The sequence below is a fragment of the Simochromis diagramma genome, unplaced genomic scaffold (assembly GCF_900408965.1).
Source record: "Simochromis diagramma unplaced genomic scaffold, fSimDia1.1 OVJJ01000717.1, whole genome shotgun sequence".
NCBI classification, from domain to species: domain Eukaryota; kingdom Metazoa; phylum Chordata; class Actinopteri; order Cichliformes; family Cichlidae; genus Simochromis; species Simochromis diagramma.
Window position 1 is genome coordinate 1,606,635 of NW_024387503.1, and position 14,367 is coordinate 1,621,001.

Sequence of the window (14,367 nt, forward strand, 5' to 3'; positions counted from 1 at the left end):
TATTAAAGGAGACATTAGCGATTCATTTGTACTATTTAGAAAAACACAAAATGGGATTGTGCCTTTCTCAGATCCACATTCATGTTCTTAACGCTTTCTCATTATTTTTAAATCTGCCTGTCCTCTGAGATTCCAGTTGCATTGAACAGCCTTTCTCTGATTGATCAAAGGAGGAGAAAAAAATAACATCAAAGTGTCTCAAAGTGTGAAAAACAAGAAAATCAAGTGTGAGAGGCAGAGAGAGAGAGAGGGAGGAAGTTAAGAAACATGAAGCGGGTTCTTTGAGAACATCAGAGAGCTGAGCGGTAGGGAGGAGAGGAGGGGAGAGAAGGGAAGAGGACAGGAGAGAGAGAAGAGAAGAGAAGAGAAGAGAAGAGAAGAGAAGAGAAGAGAAGAGAAGTCTCGCATGTCCATTGATGCATCTGGTTGAGATTCCGCTGGGGTTGGATCATTAGTAGTCATAGGCCTGGTAGAATATGGAGGGGTGCGCTGCTACACTTAATTTGAGCTCTTTAATAACACACTTTATGAATTCAGTCATGTTTGCAGCCCTCTGCAGGAGACACAGTGTGAGAGACATCGGTGGATCTCATTTCAGGCCGACAAGATTTCAGATTCAATTAACTCCATCATGCAACACCACCTCCCACACACACAGACACACACACACACACACACACACACACACACACACACACACACACACACACACACACACACACACACACAGACTAGCCTCACCACTACTCCCCATTCTTCAAGGTCTATCTTGCAGCACTGCATGATCATTCTAAACCTAATTACTTCAGGGCTGTCTGATGGAGGTCTAGCGCTGCCCAATCACATTTGCATCGAGTGGCCAATAGCAGAGGAAGTGCAACCGGACAACCGCTGTCCCCCCCACCACTCCCACCCCCGCCGGTTATTAAAGTTCACCACTCCTCCCTCCATCCTTATTCCCATCCTCCACATTTCTAAATGTTTCAACCCTCCAGAAAAAAACAGAGGCATTCAGGGTTTGATACAAGATGCAAAGCAACGTTCACCCGTAACCCTTGTGTTGTCCTCGGGTCACAAATGACCCCTAGGTGTATGGGAAACAAGTGTATGGGAATCTCGAGGACAACACAAGGGTTTTGAACTGTCAGGCACAAGAGTTTTGTTTTTTCACCCTTTCCTTCTCGTGTCAGTGCATTGTGTGACAGTGGTGCTAATGTTCAGTGGGAGACTGTTGGTAGCTGTTTGGTCTCCTGCTGGGCCTCTTTGGTAACATAACTGGCAGGAGAGTAATGGGATGTCACACTCAGAGTGCATATTATATCAATCTATCTATCTATATATATATATATATATATATATATATATATATATATATATATATACATACACACACCTTTAAAGTTAGGGCATCACGTACTGACTTGTGAAGGGAAGGAGTTTTGTAAAAAGGTGTTCTCCCCCTGAGAAGCTGAAAAGGCCGACCTGCTCTCTCTGTAGCGCCCTCAGTGACATGATATTTCTTTTAGCCGAGCAACCATTTGAAGGTGATATTGAGGCATGACTTTGCACTTGGCAAAGCTGACAAGTTCAGCATTAAGTCCCCTCTGAAATATTTATCCATGACAGGAGAAATTTGTAGTTCTTTCCCTATCCTTCCCTTCCACTCCGAGGTAATATCCGGAAAGAAAAAAAACCCCCAAAAAGACAAAACACTGGCCACTCATCACTATTCACAATCCAAGATAAGTTGCTTTTAACACAATTAGTTTTTCCCGCGTTAATATTTGTCACGTGGCTTCAGATGTCGCCGTTCTCGTGCTTAACGCTGCACCCCATCCTTCCCTTTAGCGGCTCAGCATCGACATTATGATGAGTTAGGCAGAGCAAAGGAAGAACAATTATCATTTTCTCTCAGATTACATTCAGCAGATGTCAAGGCCCACATGTGGAGGCGGCTAATTGCTGTCTCCAAATCAACTGTGGCATAATACTACAAGCATATGCGAGCATGTGTGTGTGTCTGTGTGGGGAAAATGAAGGTGCTGAGGGGTGTGTTAGCTTGAGAAAGTGTGTGTTCTTGTCTGTGTTGCTCCATTAGCTCTGCGTGTGTGTGTGCGCATGTGTGTGCGTGTGTGTGTGTGTGCGTGTGTGTGCGTGTGTGTGTGTGTAAAAAAGAAGAAAAAAACAAGTTAATGTGTATATCATGTCAGCGTACTAATGATCAAACTGGCTCACCCGCCATCAGCCGTTCACACCCACATGAGCTGAAAGGATCACACGGCATAAAGACACGAAACTGCATGGCAACACAGACTACCCACTCTCATGCCTCACAGAAGGCAATCATGGTCATACAGCATGGCATCCATATTCTCGGCATATTCACAAATGCAAACACACGGGCACCGCCCCCACGTGCCGAGAGTGCGCTCCCGTGCTACCTAAGAATAATAAAGATTGAGGGATGGAAAGCAACCCTCCGTTCCAGCTCCCGGTTCTCCCTCATCTCTGTCTGTGTAGCCTCGAGTGGGATTGCATTTATGGGGCGGAGCAGGCAGATGAGCTCCCTGGGGTGAGAATGGAAAGGGGTGGAGGGTGCATGGCTGTCATACTGAGCTCCAGTGTGGGATGGCTTAGCGAGACGCATGCCGCTGATCAGATTGGTGGATCGGTGGGGAGGATGGGTGGAGGGAAAAGAAAGAAAAAAAAAAGGAGTAAGTGTGCACGGCTGGGGGAGCTCTGGGGAGGAAGGGTGCCACATCCCATTAACAGAGTCTTTTCATCTAACGTGCACAAGGCAAACGCACATTACACACATGCAAACGTGCAAATCTTACATGCACCTTGAAGAAGCTTGAGCATGCACGCGTGCGCACGTGCACGAGCGCAGGCACGCATCGCCAAAGATCCCCGGTCTCCCCCCCCAGGCGGACAGTAGCATGATGCCGTGACTGTCGCTCTGAAGTGCTCCCTTCTTCCCTCATTCTGCCTCTCCCGTTTCCTTTTCATCCGTCTTTCCCACTCTTCTTTGGTGCCCCAGTTCACTCCAGTGCACACGCTCCTTCTCTCGTTCCACCCTAACCCACCCCCCCCCCACCTTTCTCTGCTCCCCATTTCCCATCCCAGCTTTTTTTTTTTGCAACCCTCACCCCAGTGATAATGCTAGCCTACATTTTTAAATAGTCTGTTGCATTTCAAAACAACAAAAAACTGTTAACTGAATTGCAATAAGAGAGGGTTGAATACACAGAAATACATTTTCACAGGCGCACACACACACTAATAATGCCTACTGTCTAAATTAATATATATACATATACAATGTAAAAAAAAAAAAATTTTTTTCCTCCTTTCCACCACAATAATGGAGATGGGGCTTTGATGGAGGCGGTCAGTCAGTCACACGGCAGATAAACAGCACCTCATTAGGTACATCAAGGGGAATCTCCCAGGCTGGCCCAGACATCATTGTCTGCTAGCATGCTAACAGAGCCCTGGGCAACGCTTCCAACATCTAAACAAAACTGATAGGAGTGGAAAGTAATGATCACATGTTATCCACTAGAAAGGACATGAATAATCACATACAATGGTTTTGAGGGGTGGATGATGCGTTCCCCTGTGCTCTTCCCTATATGATGCACCAGTGGACAAGCTATGCATGCGTCCAGCAGACATTCAAGAAATAACAGCGATGTCAAACTGCCTGGGGCTTGTTTTTTGTTCTGTGGAAGCATGCATAGATGCGTACTGCTATCCATTCATGTTACAGGACTGTATACCAGGCAGCCTCCCAGCCTACAGTCTGTACAGTATGAAGGGCTTGGAAGCCAAGGCTGTGCACTGCAGTGGGGGTTTTTTTCCTGCTTTGAGCTTTAGGCAGTCAATTTTCTTTCCATCACCCTCTTGCACACGTTCAGCCATTCTTGCACTCGCTGTATTTATCTCCCACTCTTCCCCCTCCTCTCCCACCCTATATTAGGCCATCTTCCTTCCCCCTGGCTCCAATGTTAATGCACTTCCAATCAGGCTGTCCATTAAGTGGACGTGCGCTACACGTTCATCAGGCCGTCCAAAGTCCTGCATGCAAATGAGCTCAAATTGCATCGCACTGCAAACTCCTTGAAATCTCCTTAGAGGGAGTGCTATAACATGCATCTGTGAGAAATGCAGGAAAAAGTGGCTGCCTGGCTATCCATTTTATGCAGATGAAAACCGCCGAGACAAGCAGCACAAAGGATTAACCCAACGAGGATGTCTCCACGATGCAGCGATTTAATGGCGAGACACTCGCACGTGAAGCTCGCTAATATAAATTCTGTGGCACGCAAGCCCGGGTGTTCGAGTAACTGTCAGCCAAACCTTTTGGTCATGCAAAGTTAAACTTTTCACTCTGAAATCAGGGAAAACTTTTGGAACTGCTAAAAGTGAGACACACAATAGTTAGATCTTTTTCGCTTTCTTTCCCTCTCCTCCCTTTTGACTGCTAGGCATTTCACATCACTCCAGACTGTTCTTTATAGAAAGAGTTTGCTGTTGTATCCAGTGGGACTCGTTCATTCTCACCTCAACTCTTTGCCATTTCTAACTTTCTGAAACGATGATGTTTTCGAACGAGGAAGAACAGGGAGGGGATAGAAGAGGACATTGTTGATGTGCAGGTCTGAGAGCTTTAAATAGAAAATGCAGTTCGAAGTAGAGAAGTAGCAAATAGACGACGAGGTTTCGGAGTCATGGAGTCGCGGTTTTAATATTCAGGAGGCACGGGGGCTGGCGTTAAATGCACAGAGCATGGGGGGAGTGTCAGTGAGGCCTGTCGCATGCCAACTCTTAAGTGGCTGTGGCACTCAAAGATAATGAAGAACGATGATGAGGCCAAGGAGGGCATGCCAAGGGCCAACATGCACTTCAAAAAAAAATAAAAAATCACCCAGAAGACACCTATCAAGCCAAGCACACAGCCACTCATAAAGGTTTGCCAACGGTGCTGATTGCATGTCATGGTGTCAAACCCGTGGCTCAAATTTCACCTGTCAATTTGGATTGCAGTTCGCTTTTTTCCTCTGTCCTCCCACGAAGACTTACGCGTCCACGACACTGGGACGCACGAGCTTTTCACACTACATTACGCAATAAGAGGCGGGTAAGTAAATAAATCAGAAAAGTAAAAATAATGGAAGATAAGACAGCTTCCTACATTCCTCAATCATCACCTCAAAGCACACTTGTCATCTTTATTGTTCATTACTGAGGCGTGCGCCGTGATATGCTAACTAATCCCATTAAAGCAATCCACATGAAAACGACTCACGGCACGATAACGGCCCGCACCGCCTCCGCCGTTAATTTATGCCATATTTAAATGTGCGTGGAGTTGAAATAATTAACGTGACTCCTAATTTTGCTTGTGGCAGACAGACGTGCTCAGTAGAAACCACCACGGGATGTTTATTTTCCATCAACTTCCCTTTGCGTGTTTCTCCTCACACTGTCCAACTGCATTGTCCACAGTTCAAAGTGACTGTCTTCTCAGGATGAAGAACTCTGCCAGGGAAACTATTTCCCAGACTGGGAGAGGAACCTCACAGCCCACAACATCTCCCAGCCTCTAAGTTATTAGGCGGCATGATGTGGTAATGACAACACTGAAGGACCTACAGCAGTTGTGATGAGTGCTAATTAAATTACTTTTGCTTCAAATAGTTTTGGGGGTTTTTTATACCGATGAATATCTGTAGATGTTAAGAACAAAATCATACCACCCCAGACAGCCAGACGGTCTCCCCAGACAGCCTGCTCCTGAAATTTCGCTACCGCATGATGAGGCGGCCGCTGAGAACACCAGCCACGGGCAACAACTAACTCCGACCTGCAGTCGATTTTATCGTCTTTTATTCTCAAAGCCAACCCCCCGTTAGCTCCGGCATGAGCACAGAACATTTTCCTCTGGTTCACAAATGATGAGTGTGTTTGGATAGGAGGCACACGTGCACGGGATTATGAATAAAACATGGCGCCCTTATTAAAAATAATCTGGCTCAAAAGTGCCAGAGGCCCTTGAGGTCGATAACTCTCCTCCCCTTGCAGGGTTCAAGGAGAGAGGTCCCTGATTAGCGCCGGCAACATCCACAGAATGCATTCAAATTCCGTATGATCCAGTGGCGGATGTGGTGAGTGGAATTAAATAAAGCAGATAGTGATTAATGCTCGTGGCAGTGGACGGTGGAGCTGTTTAGGGGTTTGAGCTGAGCTCCGTCTGGTTCCTACCTGAACAAGCCCTTCAGCACGCCTTTCTTGGATTTATTCTTGTCCTTGTCTTTTTCTTTCTCCCTTTCTGGCTTCTTCTTCTCCTTCACCCCAGACTTCTCCTGATCTTTCTGTCTGTCGTCTCTGCCATTCAGCCAGGGGCCCGAAGTCAGGTCACCGCTGGTGGACATGGACTCTTGACCCGATCGGGAGCTTGTGTCATCATCCACTGGAGTGAAAAGATAAAAGCAACAAGGAGTGGGAGTTAAATGCCGGAAACATTCATGCCAACACAGAAAGAGAAAGACAAAGAAAAAGAAAAAGTTATTAAACTTTGACTTGATTCCCCACAGATCACCGGTGTCATAATTGAAATAAGTACTCAACAACACTGCTTTTTCTTTTATTGTGAAAAAGCATCACTTTGGGTTTTTTTCCTCTTAGTAACATCAGAGGAACTATAAAAAAACTAAAACTGTGTCCCACAAGGTATAACAGCTTTGAATAAAACACACTGAATACATTTGCCTCATTAGAGCAGAATATATTTACATTGTAGACTAGTTGGGACTAGTGTTGGGGCTGAACACATTTTTACTTTAGCTGAAAGCCTCAAGTTATTTCGTCTGTGTACATTTCTCAAAGATCACAAGAGAACTTCATTTTGCCAACCCCCACAAAAAAAAAAACACTTGTGAAAACAGAGCGCGCTGCGATGTCTCATGAATCTGCTTCTTAATTACATTTGAACTCATTTCAGCCCAGACATCAAACTGAAACCACACTCCTTAGGTGATGCAAGGTTGATTAAACTCAAAGTTTCCATCACACCTAATCAGAGCCGATGTGCAAAAATGTAATTAATCTGTCAGTAATTATACATTTAAATCATCTCGAAAAAGGCTCCCGGGGATCTTAATTGCAAATACGGTGTGCTCCGCGGTCGGCGTCGCTCCTGTCAGCGCTCCATCTCTGGCTCGGAGACATGAGGTAGATGTCCTTCAGATTACAACTTATTACAGTCTTGCGCGTCGTTGTCCAACTTCTTCCTTTGATGGAGGAGCGAAAAGCGCTTATCGCAGGGAGAGAAGGGGAAGGGGGTGGAGGGGGGGTGCGTGATGGATTTTTGGAATACGGGATGAGGCAGACTGAGGAGAAGGAGGAGCGGCTGGATTCACATTTCAAGGATGAACAGTGGGGTTTGTTTTCTCTTGCGATCTGAGGAGCTATCAGCTATTTCTTTCAGCTGTCATCTCGGAGGAAATTACTGAAATGGAATCTGAGCGCGAGCCACTGTGTATAGCCGAAACAAGAGAACGAAGCGGGGCAGATTAAACCTGCACACTCTTACAATTCATCTCTGCACGGAGCCCCTCCCCACCTCCCCAAATTCGGTCGCGGGCTCTGGATGGGCGCCGATTCTATCGCTCAATCTGGTGGCCCGCTTATCATCCACTTAAGAGTGAATAGCAGCTGTGAGCTGTATCTGGCTATTTAAATGACAGAGATTAGCAGTGGTGCTAATGCTGCTACTGCTTAGTGATGCCAAGCTGCAGATAACACCCAAAACAATGTAATCCAGAGCCTCCCAGAGAGCAGTTACAGCCATGAGTGCTTACGCATGTGTGCAAATGCATCCATGTGTGAATGTAGATATATCTGCATGCTTTTGCACCAAGGTTAATTTGTCTTATTGACTTAGCAGAAAGACTCATTTAAAGGGAAAGTGAAGGCTGATTTAAAAAGAAAAAAAGGCAATCAATTTTAAATATTACAAAGTTGAGAGAAAGAAGCGAAAAATACACAAAAGCCTTTAATACCGGTTATCAAAAGGTGAGGCCGTCTGCAGCAATTTAATGGAGCTCAGAAGCAAAAGGCTGACGTCAGAGGTTCTGATGAAAGCGTCAGGACAGCGAAAGATCATTTCACAGAGACAGACGAGCAAGAAACATTTCGTCACCTTCATGAAAGTCTACAAGTGAACTTTCTTGCTTTAATAATCAAGGACGTCTAAGCCGGTCTGTCAGCAAAGGTTATGACAGACGTAAGTAAAATTGCCAGTCTTATTCTGAAAAAAAAAAAATGAAAGAAGGGATTTTTGCACAGCACAGATGGTTTTTTTTTCCGTTTTCTTTTTTTTTTCTTTGCTCGAACCACACAACACAAAGTAGCACAAGGGAAAGTGCATTTTTGCCCAGCGGGATATCTTGTGGGGACACATTTTCTTTAGGTGATGCCACATTCTTATTTTATGTAAATAAAAGTCTGGGAGCAGGGGAAGGCAGAGGCTTATCTGTCAACTTTGACTATTAACCTCGGTGACGAGCACAGACTGGCTGCTTTTATCTAAATTGAAAAACAGAGTTATTTGAATATCATGGGGAGAATGCAATATACAGCGGCAGGGGAAATCGGTTGCTTTCCCCATTTTTCTTTGCCGAGATAAGACTGTATTTAGTGGCTTGCCGACAGAGCTTATGAGAACAAAGCATTTCAGGCAAATAATTCCTTCTTTTTTCAAATGTCCCCCCAGCTCGTTTAATGGAATCCTTTAATGGTGAATGGAAATTTATATCGAGTGATTACTCTTGTGGTGTTGTGGTGTTATTACCTGTCGGAAAACGTAAGACGGCTGTCTCTCCGTATGCGCTGCATGTCTTTTTGTTATCAAACACTAAGTAGTGAAGGATACATGCCTTGAAAGAGAAGGTAGGGTGTCTTTCTAGTTCTTCTTTTTCTCTCTTCATATTTTAAATGAATTAAAGTAATTGTGGTTTTTAGGCCCTGTCAGGTACACAAGTAAACAAACAGATGGAAGAAATACCGGACAAAGTTCTGTCGTATATGTGCCAAAACCAAGAGGAGCAGACAGATACATATAACCAGGGGTGCACATAAGTGGTCCACAGGTGCGCATTCGCTGTCAAAATAAAAGACGTGCACCAGATAAGAAGTTACAACGTTTGCGTGCATAAGATTTTCTGGAGGAGGACAGACATTTGTTTAGAACTCTTGAAGATGTCGAAGAAGAAAGCTCCTTTAAGCAATGACTTTGGTGTTCCTCCACCTCCAAAGAAATGTCAGGCGTAGTCCGAACCGCAAAAGAAGCGCGTATTCTCAGAAAAGTGGTTGCAGGAGGTGAGCTGGCTTCAAACAAATGATGAACGCACAGAGATGTGGTGCAGAATATGCCGTGAAAATCCCACTCTAGCGGACAAAAACACTGCCTTTTATATGTACACGAACGTGCGTTGCAACTTCTTATCTGGTGGGCGTCTTTAATTTTGACAGCGAATGCGCACTTGCGGACCACTTATGTGCACCCCTGCATATAACATTATGACCACCTGCCTAATATTGTTGTTGGTCCCCCTTTTGCTGTTAATACAGCCATGACCCATCGAGGCATAGACTCCACTAGACCCCTAAAGGTGTGCTGTGGTATCTGCACCAAGATGTTAGCTGTGAGTTGTGAGGTGGGGCCTCCGTGGTTAGGACTTGTTTGTCCAGCACATCCCACAGATGCTTGATTGGATTGAGATCTGGAGAATTTGGAGGCCAAGTCAACACCTCAAACTCATTGTTGCGCTCCTCAAACCATTCCTGAATCTTTTATGCTTTGAGACAGAGTGCATTATCCTGTATTTCCAAACTGTATTTCCATGAAAGGGTTACATGGCCTGCAACAATGTTTAGGTAGGTGGTATGTGTCAAAGTAACATAGATGGCAGGACCCAAGGTTTCCCAGCAGAACATTGCCCAAAGAATTATACTGTTTCTTCGCACAGTGCATGATAAGCGATGCACACACACACAGCTATCTGATGTAAAAGAAAATTTGACTTGACTCATCAGACGAGGGCACCCTCTTCTATTTCTATGTGGTCCAGATCTGATATATTCTGATATGCATATGTCCCTGTTCTTGACGCTTTCGTTGGCAGACAGGTATCAGCATGCGCACCCTCACTGGTCTGCACCTATGCAGCCCCATACGCAATAAACTGTGATGCACTGTCTATCCTGACACCTTTCTATCAGAACCAACATTAACATGTTGGAACAGTCCAAAGCAATTCCACACTATGTGAATAATCATAAATCCATAACCTAGACACCTATTGCTGATGTGCTTTGTGCAGTGGATCTGTGAAAGTATCACTAAACTGGCCTACATTTATGTGTCATTCTGAACTGCTTTGTAATAACCTACTGATATCTTATATTGTTCATTATTTTAGCACCACAAACTTGGGCACAGTATTCTGCATCAACACTGAAACTCTACCTAAACAGCGTTTCAAACACTCACATGTGTCCACGCTGTTCTCCTCTTCTGGCGCAGTAACAGCAGGCTTCTCGTACGATTTGTCAATCGCAGCGCGGAAACTCTCATTGCAGCCTCGGCTCCTGACGATCCTCGAGCGCGACCTGCGAACATTGATCTCGCCATTCTGCACTGTCCCAGCAACAGCCGTCTGGAGGCTTTCCAAGGAGCTGGATTTTTTCAGGCCCAGGCAAGGCCCGACCTGCTGTTCTGCAGAACCTATGGAAAGATTAAATAAAGTCACTTAGACCTGGCATATGATTAGAACTCCTCTGAAAAAGAAAAAAAAAAAGCTAAAAGCTGTCATTATGGTGAGTTACGAGAAGGTGCGAGTCTAGCAATTAACATGAAAAACAAATGATGCCATTGCCCGGCCAATGAAGTGTGTGAAATGAGAACAGAGTATTACATCTCCAGCGAGACATTTTCCTGTTGGGAATTATAATTCAACCTTTGTCTTTGTGTCTGCACAGTTAAATTAAGAGGCTGAAACATAATGCATATAAATGGGCCCGCTATCAAAGACACAAATGTAGCACAGCAGCGGAGTGATTATAGAGTAATGTTAAAATATAAGAAATTTCTAATACAGCATATTCACAAATTGCTGAGATGAACTGTATCTCTGAAAAAAAAGAAAAAAATTTCCATCAGCGGTTCTCACTTAATTTTCTTTTTTAACTCAATTTCTCCAAGAGAGATTAGATAAAACAAGGTGAGGGGAAAAAGACGAGGACATGTAGGCTGAACAGATTTTACATCCATTAATCTTCAGTGCAGGTCGTATTGCAGTGTTCAGAAGCCCAAACAACATCGCACAACTGTAGTACTTGGCTTCATTTCTAAGGCTTTCTGTGCAGTGACGGAGAGTAATATCATAAAGGGTACATACGTTTAACAAGAGACATTCAGAGAGCGCAGACCTCCGCCAAGGGACCTCACTCTCTGGGCGGTTATTTACTTTTAAAAGGATAGTACTGGATTTTCTATACATTCATTTACTCTTCTTCTCTTGAAATTTTATTTTAAGAAGTTTATAGCGCAGTTCACAAAAGCCCAACTGGTGACAATGGAAAGACTGTCACTGTAGGTATGGGCAGTAGCTGCCCAAGCACTTAAATACCTTTAACTATACTGTTAATGTCTAACTGTGACATCATCAACAAAATCAGATAAGAGCAGTATGATGGATGTTTGGTTTGATCAGACAAACATTATGTAGCAGGAGGTCATGTATAATAGGTGTTGATTTGTAAATAACTTGACATGAATAACGGTATATTTCTAAATAACCAGGAACGTATCTCCACGATACTCTCTGGAGCTGATTGATACTGCGTGGTAAGCAGAGCAAATGTTAAACAGCCACCCTCTCTGATATTTGAGCCAGGCCCACACATCTGTAATTATTTTTCCAATGCTTGCCAGGGGTTTGTTTAGGGTATGTAAGTGGAGCGCGACTCAGGTATTGGTATTTCATTTTGCTGGGGAGTGTCCATCAGGTCCCTGGAGCTCTTACCTCACCCACCAGTTGTTAAACAAGCAACCCAGTTGACTTTTCCCATCCCCTTTGTTGTGCTTTGATTCAGAATACAGCAAGACGCTGTCAAACTTAACAAGATGGATTTCTATGTGCCAGTGAAGCCTTGTTGTGAGGCTATGCAGAGGAAGCGATCAGTAATAAGGATTAAGCTGTTAATTCAATTATTTTATTAGCCCCAAAGGCTCTCTGAGGGTGTAGCAAATGTCTGTGGACTCGGGGACAGAGTGGCATTGTGTCTTTATGACTCCCCCTGGACCACACATGTCACAAATAGTGTTTCCTCTGTGGCTTCAGGTGGTGTAAATAAATGTCTTCTGCAGCTCTTCCTGTTGGTTTTCAACAGCACATGTTGTTCTGTCGTCTGCCCCACTGAACAGAACACCCTGAGTTTATTTGCATGTGTGGGTCCCACGCAGGGACTCCCTAACAAGCACAGAAACAAAATTCACCAACTCGCACGTCTATACAATCAAGGATTTTCGACGTGTTTAAAGTGGCCTAAATGAGGCATATCCCACTGCTGCTGGGTGATCCCAGTGGATCTTTAGGCAAAGAAAATAAATCCCTCTAACACTTCCCCCCATGCAACCTCCAGACAGGATGAGTGTGTTAATGCACAAAAGTTGCAGAAGAACAAATAAGAGCTTAGGAAAAACACTTTCCCTGCAGTGCAAAAATGCACACCCTGTAGCTACTTGCAATCATTGTACCAATCATATTACAAACCTACAATAACTATCAACTACTTTTACTAGTACATACCATTTAAGCTACACAACTAAAGAAGATATTGCCAAAAGAATTCACTCACCCATCCAAATCATTGAATTCAGGTGTTCCAGTCACTTCCACTGGTACAGGTATATAAAAACAAGCACCTACGCATGCAGACTGCTTCTACAAACATTCGGGAAAGAATAAGTCGCTCTCGGGTGTTCAGTGAATTCCAGTACGGTACTGTGATAGGATGCGACTTGTGCAGCAAGTCCAGTTGTGACATTTCCTCACTACTAAATAGTCTGTTAGTGGTATCATATCATAAAGTGGAAGCAACTGGGAATGACAACAACTCAGCTTTGCTCAAGACAGGCAACAGTGTGTAGAGAGCTTCATGGAATGGGTTTCCATGGCCATGCAGCTGCATCCAAGCCTTATATCACCAAGTGCAATGCAAAGTGTTGGATGCACTCTTCCCTACTGGACTCCAGGAGTCCAGTGGGGAAGAGTGGAGAAGCATTCTCTGCAGTGAAGAATCACGCTTCTCTGCCTGGCAATCCGATGGATGAGTCTGGGTTTGGAGGTTGCCATGAGAACAGTGTGAAGTTAAGTGTGGGGTTGTTTCAGGAGTTGGGCTCGGCTGTTTAAAGGTGAAAGGAACTATTAATGCTTCAGCATACCAAGACATTTTGGACAATTTCATGGTCACAATTTTGGGGGAACAGTTTGGGGATGGCCCCTTCATGCTCCAGCATGACTGTGCACAAAGAAAGTTCCATAAAGACATGGATGAGCGAGCCTGGTGTGGAAGAACTTGACTGGCCTGCACAGACTCCTGATCTCAACAAGATAGAACGCGTTTGAGAAGCATTTGAGCGGAGACTCTGAGCCAGGCCTTTGAATCCAACATTAGTTACAGACCTCAAAAATGCCCTTCTGGAAGAGTGGTCAAAAATTCCCATAAACACTCCAAAACCTTTTGGAGGTTGTTCCCAGAAGACTTGAGGCTGTTATAGCTGTAAAGGGTGGGTCAACATTACATTAAACCCTATGGATTAATAATGGGAGGTCACTGAAGTTCATATCCATGCGAAGGCAGACAAGTGAATACTTTTGTTAGTATAGCGTATTAGTTGCATGGGACTTGTTTTAAAAGGAGTAAGTTATGTTACATGTAGTATCTTTTGGGTCAAAGGGTCATCCCTGTTTCTGCTGCATTTGCTACCAATGAACCCTTAGTGAGAGTATGAGTGCTTCCCCCTCATCCGTAGCAGCTATAGATCTAAAGTCAGACAAGACACACAGGCTAAAAGCTCATCTGTTTGCCAATGGTGGCTTCCAGACCAGTGACCATACCATTTCTCCTCTCTCCTTGCCAAATTTAATGAAAGTGCTCAGTCCCATGAGAACCTACACTCACTCAAGCATCAATCATATAATTTTGCATCCTACTTAGTGAGGAGATCTCATATGTCTTTTATGCTGCATAGGACAGTAAAATGAAACTTTACTGCACGCTACAAATGTCTAGGAG

The 14,367-nt window shown here is 44.3% G+C and overlaps 1 protein-coding gene across 3 annotated transcripts in view; it reads right to left on the reverse strand.

Moving 5' to 3' along the window:
- The window catches only part of LOC120725743 (partitioning defective 3 homolog), a 340,776-nt gene that overhangs the window by 97,655 nt on the left and 228,754 nt on the right, over positions 1 to 14,367 (reverse strand). For all 3 annotated transcript variants that reach the window (XM_040018776.1, XM_040018775.1, XM_040018777.1), the window contains exons 18-19: positions 10,559 to 10,792; positions 6,268 to 6,475 (exon numbers count right to left, since the gene is read on the reverse strand). In XM_040018776.1, the coding sequence (XP_039874710.1) occupies positions 6,268 to 6,475; positions 10,559 to 10,792 (442 nt within the window). The remainder of the gene's footprint in view (positions 1 to 6,267; positions 6,476 to 10,558; positions 10,793 to 14,367) is intronic.